Source organism: Electrophorus electricus, chromosome 14, assembly GCF_041902795.1.
Source record: "Electrophorus electricus isolate QZ-2024a chromosome 14, ASM4190279v1, whole genome shotgun sequence".
Classification (NCBI taxonomy): domain Eukaryota; kingdom Metazoa; phylum Chordata; class Actinopteri; order Gymnotiformes; family Gymnotidae; genus Electrophorus; species Electrophorus electricus.
Genome location: NC_137510.1, coordinates 7,242,524 through 7,263,598, shown reverse-complemented (window position 1 = coordinate 7,263,598; position 21,075 = coordinate 7,242,524). Strand labels below are relative to the sequence as shown.

General features: G+C 36.5%; 2 protein-coding genes across 13 annotated transcripts in view; one reads left to right on the top strand and one right to left on the bottom strand.

Moving 5' to 3' along the window:
* gnal2 (guanine nucleotide binding protein (G protein), alpha activating activity polypeptide, olfactory type 2) overlaps window positions 1-9,816 on the top strand; it is a 28,193-nt gene extending 18,377 nt beyond the window's left edge. For 2 of the 3 annotated variants that reach the window (XM_035530590.2, XM_035530592.2), the window contains 7 exons: window positions 3,035-3,089; window positions 3,304-3,377; window positions 3,653-3,711; window positions 5,018-5,138; window positions 7,147-7,277; window positions 7,688-7,755; window positions 8,041-9,816. In XM_035530590.2, the coding sequence (XP_035386483.1) occupies window positions 3,035-3,089; window positions 3,304-3,377; window positions 3,653-3,711; window positions 5,018-5,138; window positions 7,147-7,277; window positions 7,688-7,755; window positions 8,041-8,187 (655 nt within the window). In that variant the 3' untranslated portion in view covers window positions 8,188-9,816. Of the gene's footprint in view, window positions 1-3,034; window positions 3,090-3,303; window positions 3,378-3,652; window positions 3,712-5,017; window positions 5,139-6,343; window positions 6,427-7,146; window positions 7,278-7,687; window positions 7,756-8,040 lie in introns of those variants that run through there. The other variant, XR_014116835.1, reaches the window with a different exon arrangement.
* Window positions 9,817-10,661: 845 nt separating this feature from the next.
* obscnb (obscurin, cytoskeletal calmodulin and titin-interacting RhoGEF b) overlaps window positions 10,662-21,075 on the bottom strand; it is a 98,763-nt gene continuing 88,349 nt past the window's right edge. For all 10 annotated transcript variants that reach the window (XM_081695858.1, XM_081695857.1, XM_081695860.1 and 7 more), the window contains 8 exons: window positions 20,434-20,611; window positions 17,443-17,556; window positions 15,027-15,194; window positions 14,684-14,786; window positions 14,416-14,545; window positions 14,185-14,287; window positions 13,800-13,842; window positions 10,662-13,420 (listed from right to left, as the gene is read on the bottom strand). In XM_081695858.1, the coding sequence (XP_081551984.1) occupies window positions 12,322-13,420; window positions 13,800-13,842; window positions 14,185-14,287; window positions 14,416-14,545; window positions 14,684-14,786; window positions 15,027-15,194; window positions 17,443-17,556; window positions 20,434-20,611 (1,938 nt within the window). In that variant the 3' untranslated portion in view covers window positions 10,662-12,321. The remainder of the gene's footprint in view (window positions 13,421-13,799; window positions 13,843-14,184; window positions 14,288-14,415; window positions 14,546-14,683; window positions 14,787-15,026; window positions 15,195-17,442; window positions 17,557-20,433; window positions 20,612-21,075) is intronic.

Here is a 21,075-nt window from a genome sequence, read left to right as displayed (position 1 = left end):
AGACAGCAAAATTATTCAAATAAAAAGGCATCTATGTTAGAAAATGAGGTAGTGGTTGGGGGACAGCAAATGAGTATTCAAAAGTACACTGTTAAATATGGAGGTAATTTAATTAGTAGCGCTAACAATAGAGCTAACTAGTTATACGTTAGATCTTGCTGTGTGCAAAAAGGAGAATAGCCTAACAGGCTATACAGATATTTAAATCATTGTCAGAAGTAGATGAAATCCAAAACAATAACAATAAATGTAGACCTACTTCTACACTGCCAGTAATACTGGCTAACAGTCAAACGCTGGCATAATGTCCTCCTGGTCAAACAAGCTCTGCTACGTCTGCATCTTCTAAGATGAAATAGTTGCACAGCAACTTTGCTAGAATAGCTATAAATAGCGCTCTGCGTTTCTCCAGTGTGATATCTGCAACTGTGTGACATCTAAACTGACTGAGCAGTGAGCACAGTGTGTAGGTGAACTAACTTGGCTACACTACCAGAGCTAAGGTAGACTAATCTCCTCCTCTTGGCCAAACAAACTGCTTCATATATTGCAGGTCTAATGATTTTTTTTTTTTAAATGCTTTATAATTAACTACCTCAACAAAAACAAAGGTAAAAGATAAAGAAAACAAAATAGTGGCAGAGTAATGGACTATGCCTATAGTTTAATCAAGCTGTGCTGCTAATTTTCAGTCTGTACAGTCTCTCCCCTCCACACTCCTATTGTCTTCCTAGCATGTCAGTACAAGCCAGTGGAGCACAAATACCACACTTACAGTTATAAGGAACAGCAGCTATTTAAGATGGGTATTAAAAAACGTATTACATAAACATTTTTAAAAAACACTATTTGTGCTTTGCCAAATACTGTATTCGATTCAGCTCCAACCCTACTTGACAGCTGCCGAGACCTTGGTATTCCTGTCTCAGAGGATGGAGTTCATTCCTTAAGTACAGTCATCATCTCTGTATGCATGTCACTCTCTAATCCAGATTAAAATGGTACAGTAAAATCATTTGTCTTAAATTATGGATCTTAAATTGGAACCACACTGAATCATGGACTTTCACACTGAAGTGGAAGGTGACTGCCCTGTACACAAACTGCTAGTGGCTTAGAGGAATATTGCCATGTATTCAACTGGGAAAAATTCTCAACATGGGGATCCGGAAAGAGATTTATAATATAGAGTGGTCTTCTATTTTTTTCATTTCTGAATAATAGATCTCATTCTACCCTGTACTTCACTTTTCATTTTCTCTAGTTTGCTCTTGAAGGCAACTAAGGCAGCTTTCAGTCTATCTGGTTGCTTTTTGATTTTCTGAATGTGTGGCCTTTATTTACTTTTACTGGTAATTATAGGAATTTAGAAAATGGGGCCCAAAGTGATGCATCATCCAAAATAAGATTCTTATCCAGTTTTACCAGGTCATGCAACCCCATTAAAAGCTGTCAAATTATTTTAGACTTTGTGTATATTTTCACAGGTCATGTACATAGTACTATTTACATCTTTGTCTCACAACTGTGGGCATCAAAGGTTGCTAGAACAACTCCTTTTCACCTTCTCAGCCTGATCCTCAACAGATTAGGATCTGTCACTTAACTTCTATGTAAAACACTTTGGCTTCTATTTAATTTCTTTCACATTCATGTTATTGACAGGATGTTATTGCAATAAATGCATGTATGAAGGTCTTTTCCAGGCAAAGGTCTGTTCTATTTATGCTGATGACATATATATGTCATTCGTAAACATACATTTGAGAAGTCAAGGTGAAAAACTGGTTCTAAGAAAACAAACAAACAAAAAAACAACCAGCTGACCAAAAAAAACCCAAATTGAACAGAGACTGTTAATGTGAACATGGCATAGACATGAAGCAAGAGTGGTTTGTGGGGAGCAGAGATGTTCTTTTCACTTTCCTTTTGTCAATATGATTTTGAATTTTTCTTTGAATTTATACATGGTTTTGAAACTGAAGCAGGTTGAGATGTTAGAAAACATAAGTGTAGTATCACTTTAAGAATTTGGTGCAGGACATCAATACATTAGAGGTATATCTAGTATGTAAATGATCTCAGATGAAAGATTAGAATGAACAGGTACAGGGAGAAAGAGTATTCTTTGAGTGAGGTAGGCGGTCCACAACAGTGTTGACAGAGAAAGTTTGAATATTATTTTAATTAGCATCAGTCTCTTATGAAAACACCCCTACCCATGTCTTTTTTATTACAATGGATTTACTTTTAGATGGATTTATCTATACATTGCCAATTCAAGAAAAACGGTCATTTATAAATTTATACTGAGAGAGAGATTATCTCAGGTGTAGTCACACTGACCTGAAAGAAGTAGAATCAGCAAAAAAAAACAAAAAACGGTCACATATTTGACTGTTTCTTTGAACCATGTTTGTTCATGAAATTATACAGTGAACATTGCAAGATTTTTTTTTTTTAATGTTTAATAATATTTCAGTATTTGATGCTATGGGAAAAATATTAAATGGAAGATAAACCTTAGATAAGCTTCAAGAATAATTCTCAGCACAATATATAATGACAAAACATACTTCTACATTCCTTACATGTACTGTAATTATTATGCATTTGTTTAATTTGTCTACTGGCTAATACTGATAAGCACTTTATTTTGACTATCACTTTATTCATGACAACAGTTTAGTATAATCACACGAAACTTTGGCAGCTTTATGTCCTTGCAAGATCTAGTGATTATTTTGTCCTCTGTATATGATGTGCTTTGTATGCTGCTCAGGGATCAAATTAGTCTGTCAGTTGGTCTGTCTATCTCATAGTGCTGTGCTTCAGTCTTTTAAGGTGCTTTGAAAACAAATGAAATTAGCATTGAAAATAGTATCAAGTCATAATTTGTTGTTTTTGGGGGGTTTTTATTACTGGTGGAAAATATTTTAGTATTTGTGAGAATAGGCTTAGTCTTAAACAAGTTATACATTAGACCACACATACAGCCCTATATTAACTATTTTCCATATTTGTGTCTTTACAGCTTTCTTGACCGAATTGATGCAGTAAGACAGAGTGACTATACACCAACGGATCAGGTACAGTCTCAGTTTATATTAGCTTCTCCACCTTTCTTAGTGTGCTTTTTATTTCTAGCCCTCTCTCTTCATCGATTACATCACCCGCCCTATTATTCATTATCGACTTAATGTCCTGACTATTGGCTTGATTTTTGATATTTTCAATGCATCACATTCTCAGAACAGGGAGAAATATGCATATTTCAAAAGACTCAAATTTATTTTTGTTTAGGACTTGCTACGCTGCAGAGTTTTGACATCAGGGATTTTTGAAACACGATTTCAAGTAGACAAAGTCAATTTTCAGTGAGTACATTTACTGTCACTTTGAGAAAGTTTTCCAGTTGAAGATTGCTTCTAATAAAATCAATTCATACAAAAAATTGTAGCATTACTAACAAGATAGACAGTTTGATATGTAATTCACGGATATTCCCATGAAAGAAATACGTATTTTGCTTAATGTGCAGTAATACAGCTTTTGAAAAGTTTGCAGTGTGATGTTCCAGTAGAAGGAGTCTGTTGTTAGTTAAAGAATAAATAAATATGTGCCTGAACATACATTCTCTTTCCTCTGTTAGTATGTTTGATGTGGGAGGTCAAAGAGATGAGAGGAGAAAGTGGATCCAGTGCTTTAATGGTGTGTATTTGACATCTGGTATATCTGGTATAATATTTGTGTGTGTGTGTGTGTGTGTGTGTGTGTGTGTGTGTGTGTGTGTGTGTGTGTGTGAGAGAGAGAGAGAGAGAGAGAGAGAGAGAATGTGCACATATGCATGCATGTGGCACTATACCTATATGTATGCAAAACAAATATACACTGCCTGCCAAAAAAAAAAGGTCACCACCTGGATTGGATAATTACTGCATGGGTGATTGTTTCAGCAGGCAACAAGTTTTTTAACCCTAACTGATGCAGTGAGTAGCTTCTCATTTGTTAAACAACCATGTCGAAAGACACATCCTGTGGTCATGGAAAAGATGTTAAACTGTTTCAAAAGGGTCAAATTATTGGCATGCATCAGGCAGAGAAAACATCTAATAAGATTGCTGAAGGTACTAAAATCGGGTTAAGAATTGTCCAACGCATTATTAAAAAGCAGAAGGACAGTGGGGGAAACATCATCCTCGAGGAAGGAATGTGGTCGGAAAAAAATCTTGAATGATCCTGATTGGCAATCACTTAAACGTGTGGTGAAATCAGATCAGAAAAAAAACAACAGTAGAACTCAGGGATATGTTTAATAGTGAAACTAGCAGCATTTCCACACGCACAATGCGAAGGGAACTCAAGGGATTGCGACTGAAGTGATGCACCCATCATGCCTAGTGCTTACCGCACAAGCCTGTGGGGGCAGTGCTATGATCTGGGGTTGCTGCAGTTGGTCAGGTCTAGGTTCAGCAACGTTATGTGCCCAAAGAATGAGGTCAGCTGACTACCTGAATATACTGAACGACCAGGTTATTCTATCAATGGAATTTTTTCTTCCCTGATGGCACAGGCATATTCCAAGATGACAATGCCAGGATTCATCAGGCTCAAATTGTGAAAGAGTGGTTCAGGGAGCATGAAACATCATTTTTACACAGAGTCCAGACCTGAACCCCATTGAGAATCTTTGGGATGTGCTGAAGAAGACTTTGCACAGTGGTCCAAATCTCCCATCATCAATGCAAGATCTTGGGGAAAAATTAATGCAGCTCTGGACAGAAATAAAAGTTGTGACATTGCAGAAGCTTGTGGAAACAATGCCACAGCGAATGCGTGTCGTAATCAAAGCTAAAGGAGGTCCAACGAAATATTAGAGTGTGTGATCTTTTTTTTGGCCAGGCAGTGTGTGTTAATGAAACTGCATTAACCATATTTTACATTTGTACTGAAAGTATTTAAAGTTGTGCCCTACTGTGAACATTTGGTGATTAGGGCTTTGTGTCTCCTCTTCTAGACGTCACTGCAATCATTTTTGTGGTTGCGAGTAGCAGTTATAATATGGTCATTAGAGAAGACAACAACACCAACAGATTACGGGAAGCACTTGACCTTTTTCGCAGTATCTGGAACAACAGGTGACCCTCACTCATATTTTCTAAGCCTTTCTCTAGTTTCATTAATATAACACTTAGAATCACCACAGTGATTTTATGGGTACTTAATAGGTAATTAATAGGTCAGTGTAGTCAATGGCCTCAGGAATTCTTTACAGTTATGTTGAAGATTATTGGAGGGTAAAAAAAGTTAATGAGAAATAATGTATTTATTTACTACATGAACCAGCTGTAACTTTAAAACCACAGACAGGTGAAGTGAATAACATTTTCTTATTACAATGGTACCCGTCAAGTGGTGAGATATATTAGGCTGCATTTGAACAGTCAGTTTTTGAAGTTGATGTCTTGAAAGCAGAAAAAATGGGTAAACATAAGGATCTGAGAGACTTTAGCAAGGGGCATATTGTGATGGCTGGATGACTGGGTCAGAGCACTTCTAAAACAGCAGGTCTATGCAGTGGTTAGTACCTATCAAAAGTGGTTTGAGGAAGAACAACCGGTGAACCAGCAACATGGTCATGGCTGCCCAGTGATACACATGGGGAGATAAGGCTAGTGTGATCCCACAGAATAGCTACAAATTGCTAACAATGTTAATGTTGGCTATGATAGAAGGGAGTCAGGATACACAGTCCATCGCAAATTGCTACGTATGGGGTTGCGTAGCCCTAGATGGGTCAGTGTGCCCATGCTGACCACAGTCCACTGCTGAAAGCGCCTACAATTGATACATCAGGATCAGAACATTTTACATCATGTGGATGATTGAGTGTGTTGGTACAATTCTTACTGGGGAAGAGATGGCAACAAGATGCTCTATGGAAAGAAGGCAAGCTGGTGGAGCCTGTGTGATGCTCTGGGAAACTTTGGCTTCTGTGATTCATGTTGATGTTACTTTGATATGTACCACCTACCTAAACATTGTTGCAGCCCAAGTAAACCCCTTCATGGCAATGGTGCTCCTTAATGAGAATGGCTTCAGTATTCTCAATGACGATAGGCTCCCTGCTACACTGCACAAATTGTTCAGGAATGGTTTGAGGAACATGACAAAGAGTTAAAGGTGATAACTTGGCCTCCAAATTCCTCCAAACTCCAAAATCTCAATCCGATCAAGCATCTGTGTGTTGTGTTGGAAAAACAAGTCCGATTCATGGAGGCCTCACCTGACAACCTACGGGACTTAAAAGATCTGATGTTAATGACTTGGTGCAATACAACAGGAAACCTACAGATGTCTTGTGGAGTTCAAGCCTTGATGGTCAGAGCTGTTTTGATGGCAAAAAGGGGACCTACACAATATTAGGCAGGTACTTTTAATGTTATGGCTGATTAGTTTAGTCCTTTTATTTGTCTTGCGGTAATTGGAAGAAACATTAATCTTAATTTACAGTAAAATAAAGAAAATGTCCAGAAAATGTCACACTTTGATGAAGATGAGTGGGCTTCTACTATATCAAGCGGTTTACCACGCATAGTTGAAATGGTGTCTTTCAGATATTGATTTAATATTATTACCAGATAGGATGGGACTTGGCATAACTGAACTTGCTTATTTTCCTCCAAATTGTTGCTGCTTGTTCAAAATTATTTTGAAAAATTTAAGGCATATTGGAGGGGATGAAGGATTGTTACAAGAGCTAAATCATTTTCAAACCTACTTTGTATATATATTTATTCTGGTGCCTTCACTCACGACCCAAAAATGGGTGATGGTGAAAAGTTCTATTTTGTTTATCATCATCATCATCATCATCATCATCATCATCATTATCATCATCATCATCAGTAGTAGTTGTATTAATAAGCTACTTACTGGCTGATTTGATGTTTTGGTAAGATTTTTATTTTATATTATACCTATTGTTTCTTAATTCATTAAGATTAATTCATCTTAATTAAGATTAATTAATCATCATAACATAGGATGCCAAAATGTGTGGAGAACATTGTGAATCAGAGTCCTGGAAACTATTTTAAAGCATTTCTTTCTAACTGGATCTGTCTTTTATGTTTCTGTTTTCAGATGGTTACGAACTATCTCTGTCATATTATTCCTCAACAAACAAGACATGCTGGCTGAGAAAGTATTAGCTGGGAAATCCAAAATTGAAGACTATTTCCCAGAATATGCTCGCTACACAATACCAAATGAAGGTATTTCTGAGACAGGCCTCACAAGTGTTCATTCATTATTTAGCCATTTAATTTTTTCATGTATCTAATAGGATACTTGCTACTTTCTCTTATTAGACTATTCTTTGCTTTTATTCTTCTTATTTTCATTAATATATAATGTTTAATAATCTTTAAAAATATGTAGATAAATGGAGTTCAGTTATTACTTAAAAAATACTTATATTTTTTCAGACTCTGAGCTCTTAGCAAAAATGTGGCCTTTTACTGTGGCCATTATTAGTTGTGATATAAATTACTCATCCACTTTTTACACATCTATAACTCCTTTGTATACTTTTTCATCCCTTGCTTTTCAATCTATATAGACTTCAGTCTATATAATATTTTACTTTTTTAAAAAATCGAATCAAATAACAATTTTCTTTCAGCAACTCCAGAGCCAGGAGAAGACCCAAGAGTGACGAGAGCCAAGTATTTCATTCGAGATGAGTTCCTGGTAGGTTTTTTAAATGTATTTTCAAGGGACATCCACTGACCATTAGCAAAACAAACTAATATATGATTCACCAATCAGTGCATCAGCAGCCAGTGTATCTCCTCTTGTCAACTTCTTAATCTTGATGCCACAGAATCTTTTGTCAACATTTCAGTATTTTATTCTTAAATTCAAAGTCAATAATGCATAGCTAAGCTTTTATCGGCAGCTTCTTGGTATTTTTAAGTAATTGTATTTATCTCTGCTTTCTGATTCTGTTTATCTCTCTCTCTCTCTATGTAACAGAGGATCAGCACAGCAAGTGGAGATGGGCGTCATTACTGTTACCCTCATTTCACGTGTGCTGTTGACACAGAGAATATTCGTCGGGTCTTTAATGACTGTCGGGACATCATCCAGAGAATGCACCTGCGGCAGTACGAACTCTTGTGATCTGGGTTATGATAGCCAGAGTGCTTTTTACAAACCTGTCTCCAAACTCCCATGCTCCTTCCCTGCCCACTCCCAAGCAAGGCCAAAATGGACTATATATACTACTGACGTTTGGCAGACTATCTTCTTTTCTCTTTTCATTTGTCATTGCTTTTTTAAAAACATTTGTTGATTGGAGTTGGAGGGGATATTTTTTGCCATTTCACTAAGCCTTTGGCTACCTCCTTATTTTTTATTTTAATATAAATATATAAATATACAGAAACTGTGTTTGTGTGTGTGTGTGTGTGTGTGTGTGTGTGTGTGTGTGCGCGTGCGTGTGTGTGTATGTGTGTACGCACACGTGTGCTTGCGTGTATACACGGTCTGGCTGCTGCCAATTTATTTATGGATATCGCATCACCTTATGACCTCCAGACCCCCTGACCTCTTGACCTTCTGGGCTCTCTGCTGCTCTTTTTCTTTGAACACTGAAGAGTGCCCATAGATCAAGGTACAGAGGTGAACACTGGGAAAAGGATAACTTAAAAACTGAATGAAGTAATGCACTTTTGCATCAGGTTTTACTGACTATATTTGTTTTCAAAGATAGACACATTCAATGTAGCATTGTAATGTTTGACTCTATGTCCTGCTTAAAGATGTGGTATTGGTTGGAGTTAGACTGGGGGCTACAGAGTATTCTTACAGGTTAAGGAGTTCCATAAGAGTTCCATAAGAGTCTTAGTTCACTCCACTAAGAAAGATAAAGCAACCACTTTAATGTGTCCACATATATTGTTTAGATCATACATTACTTTGGGTGAAAATTAAACAAAAACAAAAACATGCCATTTCTTTTTTTTAGTTTCTTAACTTGTACAGGCTGTGCAAGGTTAAATTTCTCCTGTACAGACTATAAAGTTTTATTATTTTGTACAATTTTATGGAAAGAGAGAAAAAAATCTACTTGTAGATCTTTGTGCCTTCACTTTGGCTGTACCTGTAAATGAGCTGAGATGTAACTGACCACGCTGTACAGCTTGATGTCACCCTGTCAGCAGAAGGGACTGCAGATGGGAGCCTATTCTGTAGTTTATTTTCTTTTTGGTGTTTTGTTTTTACAAAAATACTGTTTAGTATAAAAATTATTAAAAAGAAAAATGTGTATACATTATGCAATTGACCCCATTACTTCTACACAAAGAAGCACCATGGCTTTCTTTTTTGTTTTTGTTTTGTTTTTATCTTCTTTTATTTCATGCTTTAAACAACATTGGAAAACAATTGTTAAAACAAAAAAAGAAAAAATACATGGTGTTTTCATAGGGACCTTTTCGATATGAAGTATGTCTGCAATATGTGAGCGTGTGGGTGCATGCATGTGCGTGCATATATGAATAAGTGAGATGTTGAGCCAGACGCATGTGTAGTGTGTATGCAAGAGTGCATTGTGTGCATTCTTTTATAAATGTGTGGTACATGTAAATTTATAGGTCTATATAAATATATATGTACAATTCTACATGTTTAATTATGTGTGTCTAGGTGTATACATACCTTTTTATGTATACAGTGAAGATGTGTACATACACACATAGATAAGCATGTCTGGAGTGAAACGAATAAATGAGAGTGTGCAATACTAAATGCAGTTGTGTTGTACCACCACTTTCACCATTTTATATAGAATATCAATTGAGATATTGCATTCAGGTAATTAAAGTGAGAATGGATTCAACAAGATGGAACAGTTTTGTATTAAGGAAAAGTGTATGTAATTAGGTTTCAGAAGAGCCCTTGTAACTTAAAGCCTTTGTGTATTCAAAGTCAAATCCCTAGCCACAGCTTTAGTACCAATGTCTGCCATAAACTAACAAAATATTTTCCAATCCTAGTCCTAATAATAATATGCAACATTAAGAAGCTTTCAGTGGAACTATGAAAGTTTTCAGGAAGAAGCAGGGGAATACCATGTGACAACCAGTAAGATATGAAAAGGCAAAATAGCATTGTATTATATTATTTTCCTGTTAATAGGTTTATAAATAAAATAAATAAGATTTAATCTGTGCCCTAAAAAATATAATTTCATCATGATAATTTCACCATTTCCTGTTATGTGGAAGTAAAAAGGATTTTAAAACATGGTGCAGTAATTACTTTTCGTATGTGGATATTGACACCTCTATACAATATAAATTAATACTTTTAGAAGAAAGCAGGAGGCTTTTGTCATCTGTCCTTTGCAGTCAGGATTAATGTTATTTAGATTGTCATGGTCTTTTATTCCATAGTTTATATCTCTTTCAGTTCATGCCAACTTACTGCATTAGGATAGACAAATTATATTTCTAATATCCAGTATTTAACTCCTTACCAGTTTAGGCTTTTATTTCAACCCTTCAAAGTTCTTATCCACTTTGGTAAGAAAGGAATTAAAAAGGGTTGCATTGATTTAAAAACAGGTACATTCAAAAGCCAGAAGACAGGCATTACCATGACTGGCTAGAATTCAACTAAGGCTGTTTTATTTTTACTTGGCTCGTTGAACCAGAGTCCAAGAGTTTATGACCTATTTGAGTTCCAATGTATATAATGATAAATACATATAATACACATACATTACTTATTAATTTGTATTACCAACAATTACTTTTGAAGTACTTCTGCATTTATAATATGCAGCTTTAAATCTATTCAAATTATTTTAAAAATTAGCAAGACATACATTTTATTGAAATGTAGTTTGTCATTCACAAATGAGCACTCCAAGGCAGTTTGACATTGTCATCCATAATTAAACAAATGCTTAAACAAAATTTCTTTCCTTATCTCTCTCTCCCACACAAAAGCAAATGCCTTCACACAAACACATCCTTGGTTAAATACATGACTAGCTCTCTACAGCTGTATATTAGATAATACACTGCTTAATATATTAGTAAATAAATTCAGTAAAATTAATACATTGTATAACTTCTGATAACGAATAATGTTAAGAAATACAATCCAAAATATATCTAGACCATATATAGTTAATATCCTATTTATTCAAATCTCATAGTGACTTTTTTAAATACTTAAACCCATTACAGTTCTATTGCTAATCAAATAAATATACTTCCTAGCTTTATTCATTTTATACCCTTTTTTCTGAAGTGTTTAGTTCATAGCCAAAAATTTTGAAAAATGTCACTGTGCTATGCAAGAAAACCGCATGTCACTCAAGATTATACGTATTCCTAAATGCATACATGCACTATAATAGTCAATTTCCATACACAGTTAAATGTATGTAGTTTAAAGCACAGCTTATTCCGGAAAAATCATAGAATATCAGTCTCACTGCTTGTTCAAGATCATAAGCTTAAGCATAGTGCTTATACTCATGACATTTGTGAAATACAAGAGTAAATGGCAAAATGCTATTACATGAATGGTAAAGTTAAATCTTCCCAATGACCATACTTTGTTTGCAAAGGTAAAAAAAAGTTTTACAGTAATATTCAAGATATGTTCATAATAATTAGACTAAAAGCTTTACAGTAAATGCCAGAGTGGTGTTTGCAGTCCAGCCTGAAACGCTGCGACAGCTTCATATTCAAATACATTTATCTTTTTTTTTTTTTTTTTTTTTTAGTGAGAATTGTTACATGAAACAAATCAGTAACATTTGTTCAGTGTGAAACAGCCTAGTTCCTTTTTTTAAATACAGGTTATTCCATTGTTTCTTATTTCAAGACAGAAGCCAGTGGGTTTTTTGTTGTTTTTTAAAGTGAATGAGCACAGCTGGTTAGAATTAACTTCTATAGAATACAAGATAAACTTTAATGTATGCAAATCTTTCAATGCAATGTTGATAAATGAGGGCCCAGGTCAGGTGTTTTTCTTTTCAAGAGGATAAGTTTATAGTTTATATTTGCTGACAGAATTAAAAGTAACCAATTTTCTTCCTATTCTGTATTCTTATATAATTCTTGCCCAATTAGTCTGATCTTTCAGAATATATAGAAAATGTTAGAATACCCTGGAATGGTCTCTTTTTTAACTATCCTCAAAATTGAAATAGATAAATAGATAAATGTTCCCATTTAAGACAAAATATGAATTATACTGATAATAATTTTGAATTTCTCTGGTGATTCTTCTGGATTACTGCTTTTCATTCTGATATTTCTTGGTGATCTGAAAAGTAAGTGATTGTCCAATTGGTGCATAGCTGAATGTGTTTGCAGAGACTTGGGTTTTAAAGCTCTGTGGGCCATTTAATGTCCCTCTCTGCACCTCTGAGCAGTATCTTGGCTTTATTTCCTGCTTTCTGTGCCTCCTTGATGGTCCAGTAGTGGTTGCAGACTGGATGCATGCCACCCTACTGACATATATAGGTGCAGTCTTTTCTCCCCTTGACTTAACATTGCTTACTGTAGAGGTGTTAGTAAACACATTTGATAAGTGCTCTTTAAAGCGACTGAAAAAGCCCGGTTGTGGTTTCATGGTTGCCACAGGACGCTCCAAAGTTAGCAGGATTGGCTGTCCTACAGTAGTTTCATTAATCTCTCTCTGTAGAATAGCAATTTCACATGGTTTCTCTGCATGCATCTGTGAGTCTCCTGGGCAACCAAATGTCTCACCCTCTTTGGGAACATAGTCGTCCAAGTCTTCAACGGTGAGCACCTTATTGCTCTCAGCCAAGATTTTGTGGTCTTGAGCACCAAGTTCACCATTGTTCTCATACTCTGGAATAATTATGGTTGCATCATCATCACCACCATCATCTGTACCTGTTTCCACCAAGATATATGGCTGCTCAAAATCAGAATACACTTCTGAAATGCTTTCAGTATTTTCATACTCATTTGTTAAAATTTTCCCCTCACTGTTCCAAGAGTCCATGCTGTCCACTGACACTTGCATTGCCTCTACTAATTTGTTGTTGGAGTTGTTAGCATTTGGGTTATCTGGCGGTGGTCGCTTGCTGGGGGAAGCACCTCGTCTTCTGGGCAACTTTGGTGATTTATTCACTTTGTACTCAATAATCTCCTCTACTTCCACCCATTTGGGGTTCTGAGCTGTGGCTCCCTCAGGCTCTGTTACATATAGGGTTGGTACAGGCTTTCTAGTCATTGTTTTCCTATGTCGTGGGGCTTCTGTGGTGGAAGCCTCTGAGCGGTAGACTCCCATAGATGAAGGGTGGGGAGACATGTGCCGCTTCATCCGAGTGTTCTTCACTACAGTAGTGATGGTCTCCTCTCTGCACAGGAAACCAGAGTAGCTGTGAGTCTTTTACAAAAACAAGGCATCACCAGGATCCCACAACTGTCAACTGCTTAAAATATGCAAAAGACAAGTGATTTTTAAACATTCAGGGTTGCTGGTTTTCGGTTAACGTCAACATTTAAAGTGAGTGTGCTTTTGTCTTCACTTCATTAAAATCACTTGGCCAATCAGAAGGTAAGATATCATATTGGTTCTTAGTGGTATATGTAGCATGAAGTAGAGAGCTAGATGGCATTACAAATTCTCCAGAGGTTAAGTGGGGAGTCACATTTTCTGTGAGACTTGAATAAAATGGCAATAATCTAACAGCATAGTATATTGCCGGGTTTTGGGTTGTTTAAATAATCACTTACATGATTATGGTTTTCTTAGGTACTTTAGTGTCCTGCTCTGTTACTAAAAGGAGAAAATAATGATATGAAATTAATGAAACAAAAAAGCATGCCTGCAAAAAACATTAATTTATGCATTTTATGCAGCTTTCATAAACTGATGTAATCAATAAATAAATTAATGTAGATTCTGGCATAGTTTTGTTTAATCTAAATATATGTTTCTATAAAACCAAATTAAACTGTAAGATTAAAATCCACCTCCTAACTGTATTTGGAGCAGTAAGAAACCAGTTAGGATCCAGTTAGGATCTAACTCAACTCTGTCTTCAAAACACAAATAAATAACGAAGTTTTGAACATTTTTATTAATGCTACTGCACATGTGTGAATCTATCCTCGCTACCTTCAATAGTGATGGCCTGGTCTCCTCTGTGAGTTCCTGCCATTGCCACTGTAGGAAGGACCAGCTCTGCTGCACATTTAGCACCGCCCAGATGGTTAGACAGCTGCAAATAAAGCATGCGATAACATCTTCAATTAAAAACACTGTTTAACTGGTACATTTAGAGTAACATTATGTGTATCTGTTTTTTTGTAACTGCTGATTCATAAGGAGCTTTAGTGAGTACTGTACCTCACATTCATAATGGCCCAAGTCTCTCTCTCCAGGGTTTTTAATAACCAAAACCACTACTCCACTGCGAGGTTCACTGTATGTCTGATACTTTTCTTGGTCTGTTAGCAATTTTCCCTCCTTAAACCACCTGTGCAAGAGTTTTAAAAAGTTATAATTTCTTTTAGGTCCAGTGGTTGTTATCCTCAAAACAATAAAATATTAGTTTGCAGGCTAATTAACTGTTAATTGAAGGAGAAATATCTTTTAGATTTAAGTGAATGAGTACCTTATTTTTGGGCTGGGAGCACTTTGTATTGTGCAAGTGAACTGAACATCCTCTCCTACAATCAAGGTAGCATTCCGTAACTTATTCACAAAGCGTGGCGGCACTACAAACAGATTAAGACACAGAAAATTTACTTCACATATTAAATTAATTTGACTACAAATTTAATTTTAGAATTAAGTCCTGGAGACCTACCACCTCATAGTTTAGTTTCAACCCTAAACAACCACAACCTTAATTTTCTGCCACTCATTTGTTGTAATTGAAATAAATAATAAACCCCCCAATTAAAAACAATGAAGCTAAATCTAGGAAGTAATGTTTGTCCAGCACTATGCCCTACCCTGTACAGTGATCTTTCCCAGGGTACTGGCATTCCCAGCGGCGCTGGATGCAAAACACATGTACTGGCCCGAGTCATCAGCTGTCATGTTATCCAGAATGAGAGTGCAGGAGCCATCGGGGTCCTCAATTATGATGTGGTGAGGGTCTACCTCCACTGCACGTCCATCTATTCAGTCAAAGAAGTTTCATTAGTGTCTAATTTAACCTAGCAATGTGTCTAATTTAGGATTTATTGAAAATTCTATTTGGTTACTTAAAAGCAACATCTACATTTTATACAGATTTTTCAAATATGATATACACTGCCTGGCCAAAATAATTTCGTTGGTAAACGTTTTCGTTTAAATTTTGATTTTGGCACGCATTCGCTGTGGCATCGTTTCCACAAGCTTCTGCAATGCCACAACATTTATTTCTGTCCAGAGTTGCGTTAATTTTTCCTCAAGATCTTGAATTGATAATGCTAGATTTGGACCACTGCAAAAAGTCTCCTCCAGCACATACCAAAGATTCTCAATGGGGTTCAGGTCTGGACTCTGTGGTGGCCAATCCATGTGTGAAAATGATGTCTCATGCTCCCTGAACCACTCTTTCACAATTTGAGCCCGATGAATCCTGGCATTGTCATCTTGGAATATGCCCGTGCCATCAAGGAAGAAAAAATCCATTGATGGAATAATCTGGTCATTCAGTATATTCAGGTAGTCAGCTGACCTCATTCTTTGGGCACATAACGTTGCTGAACCTAGACCTGACCAACTGCAGCAACCCCAGATCATAGCACTGCCCCCACAGGCTTGTACAGTAGGCTCTAGGCATGATGGATGCATCACTTCAGTCGCAATCCCTTGAGTTCCCTTCACATCGTGCGTGTGGAAATTCAGCCGCCTCTCTTTCTATCCTGATGTGCCCATCACTCTGGAATGGGGTAAATCTCGACTCATCAGACCACATGACCTTCTTCCATTGCTCCAGAGTCCAATCTTTATGCTCCCTAGCAAATTGAAGCCATTTTTGCCAGTTAGCCTCACTGACAAGTGGTTTTCTTAAGGCTACACAGCGGTTTAGTCCCAATCCCTTGAGTTCCCTTTGCAATATGTGTGTGGAAATGATCTTACTTTCACCATTAAACCTATCCCTGAGTTCTACTGTTGTTTTTGTACAATCTGAATTCACCACACGTTTAAGTGATCGCCGATCACAATCATTCAAGAATTTTTTCAGACCACATTCCTTCCTTGAAGATGATGTTTCCCCACTGTCATTACACTTTTTAATAATGCATTGTATAGTTCTTAACCTGATTTTAGTAGTTTCAGCAATCTCCTTAGATGTTTTCTCTGCTTGATGCATGCCAATAATTTGACCCTTCTGAAACAGATTAACATCTTTTCCACGACCACAGTATGTGTCTTTCAACATGGTTGTTTAACAAATGAGAAGCTACTCACTGCATCGGTGAGGGTTAAATAACCTGTTGCCAGCTGAAACATAACCGTCCATGCAGTAATTATCCAATGGGAGGCTCTTACCTATTTGCTTAGTTAAATCCAGGTGGTGACCTTTTTTTTGGCCAGGCAGTGTATCTTGCAACGTTTCATGAACAATCAAACCAATTTTATACAGAATTTTCTAGATCTTGACTAAAAATAATAAAGTAGTTAAGCATTACAGTGAAAACACACTACACGTTTTGCACAATATTGACTACTTAAGCTTAAAACACATGTAGAGTTATATTGTAGCAGACAGTTTTATATATATATATACACACATATATATAATTTCACTTCATTTTCTCTGAGTTTCTTTTCACTGCTCCCATATATCTATGTATATTCAAGAGTTGGGTAGAACTTGGAGAATGAAGAAATGAACAGTTCCAACTGCAACTGCTCTATAGCATGCAGCTCTAGATGTTCTTCCTGTAAACGTATTAACACAGCCATTAAAATAACTGGCATAAAAGGATCAATTGTCATCACCAATTCCTTCTCATGCATCACTGCGGGAGCTATCTATTGTATTACTTTTAAGAGATGTAATCAGATTTATAATTGAGAAACCAAGAGAAGGATTGCTGATCAGTTGAACACCCTCAGACCATCAGAATTAACGATTTGTCATTTCCAGTGGCATGACATTGTAATACTAATAAACACTACATTAATGACATCAGTTTGTATTGCCAGTTGTTGCTATGGCAGCAATGAAATTAGAAAAATCAAAGAAAAAGAACTCATCTACACTCTTGGAACTTCAGAACCCCATGGAATGAATGTTATCATTTAAACATCTCCTTTTTCATATATAAACTGGTTGCTCCTACTACTAATTTAGAAGCACAAAAAGGTATAACTAATTTACAGAAATTTACAAATAAAAATATTCTAAATAGCTATTTTTATTCTCACCTTTGAACCATGTCACTACTGGTTTAGGAGATCCTGTAACTTTGCAAGCCAGTTTAACTGTCTGTCCCAACTCTGCTGTGCAATCAGTCAGCACTGCGTCAAAATCTGGAGGACCTGTTTCACAAACACACATTATATATACAGTTTTAGCTTTACTGTAAAAAATATGAAAGACAAGACAAACATATTTGGCAGTTTCCTGCCACAAAACCATCTGTTGGTGTTTAAAACAAAATTGATGCATCATATAGGCCTAGTTCCAGACACTTCTGTTCCATGTTTGAAGAGGTAGTTGCCCTACTGAAGTACCATTCTATTGTAGCCTGATTGGCTAGGCAATGTGGCAGCCATACTCATTTGAATAAAGTTTAAATCTGAAAGATTTTTGCTGTGTGGCGAGGCTACATTTGACGCAACTGAACCTATCATGCATCGCATGGTTGCATCAGAGATCTCCATTGAAATGAACAGGATGGGGCACAGCAAATTGGCCACAGCAAAGTGGATTGGCCACAGTGAAGTGGATATGTACATAAGTAGCAAATCGACCTGCATCTGACATTTTAATATAAATGGAAATAAATAATCTTTTACATTTCAAAGAAGATTACCGCAAGCAAAGACATTTATCTAAACTGTCAACAAAACGTTTGGGTGATTCTGAGTGACTTTGAATGATTTTTTGCTGAAACTGTAGGCCCACTCCTACAGATGCAGTGTGAAGTGAATTATCTGAATTAAGAATTTCTTTAATGAGAAAATTAAGAACATTAGAGATAACATTGTGTATTAACATGACATGCATTTATCACTTCAAGATTGGACTACTGTGATGCCTTACTATCTGGCTGTACCATTAAGAGCTTAAGCAAGCTCCTGCTAGTTCAAAATGCAGCAGCCAGAGTTCTTACTAGAACTAGGAAATCTGATCACATCACTCCTATCTTAGCTATGTTACACTGACTCCCAGTAAAATTTTGTATTGATTATAAAATACTTCTAATGACCTACAAAGCACTGAATGGTCTTACCTCACAGTACCTTAGAGAACTCCTAGTGTATTTAAATCCATCACTTCTGCTTAGATCAAAAGGGCCCGGCTCTTTACTAGAACCAAGAATAGGAAAATCTACTGCAGGGGGCAGTCTTTTCCTATAAAGCTCCTTTTCCTATAAATGGAATAACCTTCCTGTAAATGTTCAATACTCAGTCTCAATACAGTCTCAATATTTAAGGCTAAGCTGAAAACCTATCTGAACAGTTAGCCAATTTTTTTTTTTACTTTTTCCCATCTTAGGGAAGTAGCCAAAAAAAGTACCCAAATAGCCATCTTAGGAAAGTAGCCAAAAAGGACTCTAGAGTCCTTTACACCTATCCAATAGCCAGAACTTATATCTCTGATCTCGTGCTCAAAATCCTCCACTTGCTAACGAAATTCATAGATCTGGGGGTCCATGGGCATTGAGAGTTATGGTAAACTGGGATGTTATGATGCTGTCACTTCACCTCTCTTTTGTCACTCAAGTTTGTTGACTGAGAGTAGTGGAATGCTAAGCTCTATACTTTTAGCTGTGCTGCCATCGCTAGATCTGCCAGAGTCCATCTTTGCACATTTGCACACACCCTCGTACCTGGACATGCCTAATAATCTATTCTGTCTTTCTGCCGAGGTGCACCTACCCCTGATGTCATGATGTTACTGAGCTTCAGCCACTGAGCTGGCATGGCTACTCCCACCACTCCCTGATATCTCCTGCTGTAGACCACCACACCTCCATTCCAGCCAACTACTTCTCCGTTACCCTTGAAGGACATTCTCTTGTGGGATGGGTTTCAGACGTGCACACCATGGGGAAAAGACTAGGACCTCTAGAAAAGTAGACTAGACATTTGCTCATTTTTTCATTTTATTATTTTAAAAAAAATTCTCTTAAAATTGTCACTATTGTGACTGTTGTCGGCCAGAGGAGATTGGTCTCCCTCCCCCTCCCCCCTTTGAGTCTTTGTTCCTCTCAAGGTTTCTTCCTCATGTTCCAGTTTTTCCTTGCCACTGTCGCCCTTGGCTTTCTCACTGAGGGCTTGGACTTGAAAATTTGTAAAGCTGCTTTGTGACAGCATCTGTTGTAAAAAGTGCTATATAAATAAATTTGATTTGATGTATAGTTTGAGGTTGCATTCCTAACCTCATGCCTCCAAGCAAAGTAATTAAACTGGTATCATATTTTTTGGTTAGTTGGACATAGTTTCTTGAGTCTGGTCTTGTTTAATTAGCATATTTAACAGTAACCAATATGATATAGTTGGGTACACCCAAGTTCATTGAATAAAGTTTATAGTTCACTACAATGTAGCGCTCTGTGACCCCATACGCAGAAGGCTCTCATAGCGCAGACAAGATATCGCTGTATCTCAAGCTTATTGCTTTTTCTTATTAGCTTATTGTTTGCCAGGTGGTTATCCATAAATTCCACTCATCTTATTGGTTAACATGGTCTTGCAACACTGTTGTTATATTTCAAAGTGCTCAAGGGGGTATAAAAGTAAAATATATGCCACATGTATAATGATTGTGTCCAATCCATTCTACACCAATGTGCATAACATTTGCATCTTCCACAGCTATGCTGTATCTTTTTAGTACCTAGGTACACTTGAAGTGTATTGTTTTGTTATTTTCAGTGGTGAACATAACATGCTATGTCTCTTTAATTCAGTAAATTCAGTAAAGTCCCTTTAATTCAGTAAATAAATTATCACAAGTACCATGTTGTCTGCAGTTATGTTCTGTCATTGGTGCAAAGAAGAAGAGTATGATATTAAAGCATTAAACCTAAAAGATTTAGCAGAGTAGGGTGGTCATAGATAGATTAAAGGTATTAAAATTCCCAAACACCAGCTCTAGCTGGTACACAGAATGTGATACAGGGCATATTAGAGTATCATTCCTACATAAATCTAAATTTATCCTGGTAATGGGAACAGGCAACTTACTCCATGCCAGCATGCTGTAGCGCTGCTGAAGGTTGCAAAGGTCCCGAAGCCAGGAGTTCTTGATGATGATAGTGCGTGCCTGCAATGTGTACTTCCTGACAGAGTCCTCACGCTCGTGCCAGATCTCAAATGCCCTTTCATCACCCTCCACAGTCTCATTCACATCAATATCTGTGAGCTATGAAACAGACACATAAAAAATGAGGAACAAACATGTTAAAGAATGGATTAAAAAAGAATGAATATTGAAGAATTGGTTAATAAAAACAGATTTTTGAGGACTAAGTAGGATTAGAGATTGATTCATTCTTGGTGTGTATAATATTAATAATACATCAGGTAAATTATTGTAATGCTTTAATTTGAATTATTTCGTGATAGAATATTAATCATTAGGCAATATCACTCCACTGTAAACATTCAGGATAAACAACAAAGTTAACAAGAGTAACAAAATCTTGTGAAACAAGATTAACAGATTTATTTAAACCAAATATTTAGTGAATATATATAACTATTCTCAAAAACTCTAAAAATGACAGCAATTGTCTGTCTGTCTATCTATCTATCTATCTATCTATCTACCCCTCTTTAACAATTAATTTCTGGAACAATGGCTTATCTACTGAGGCCAGTTATGTT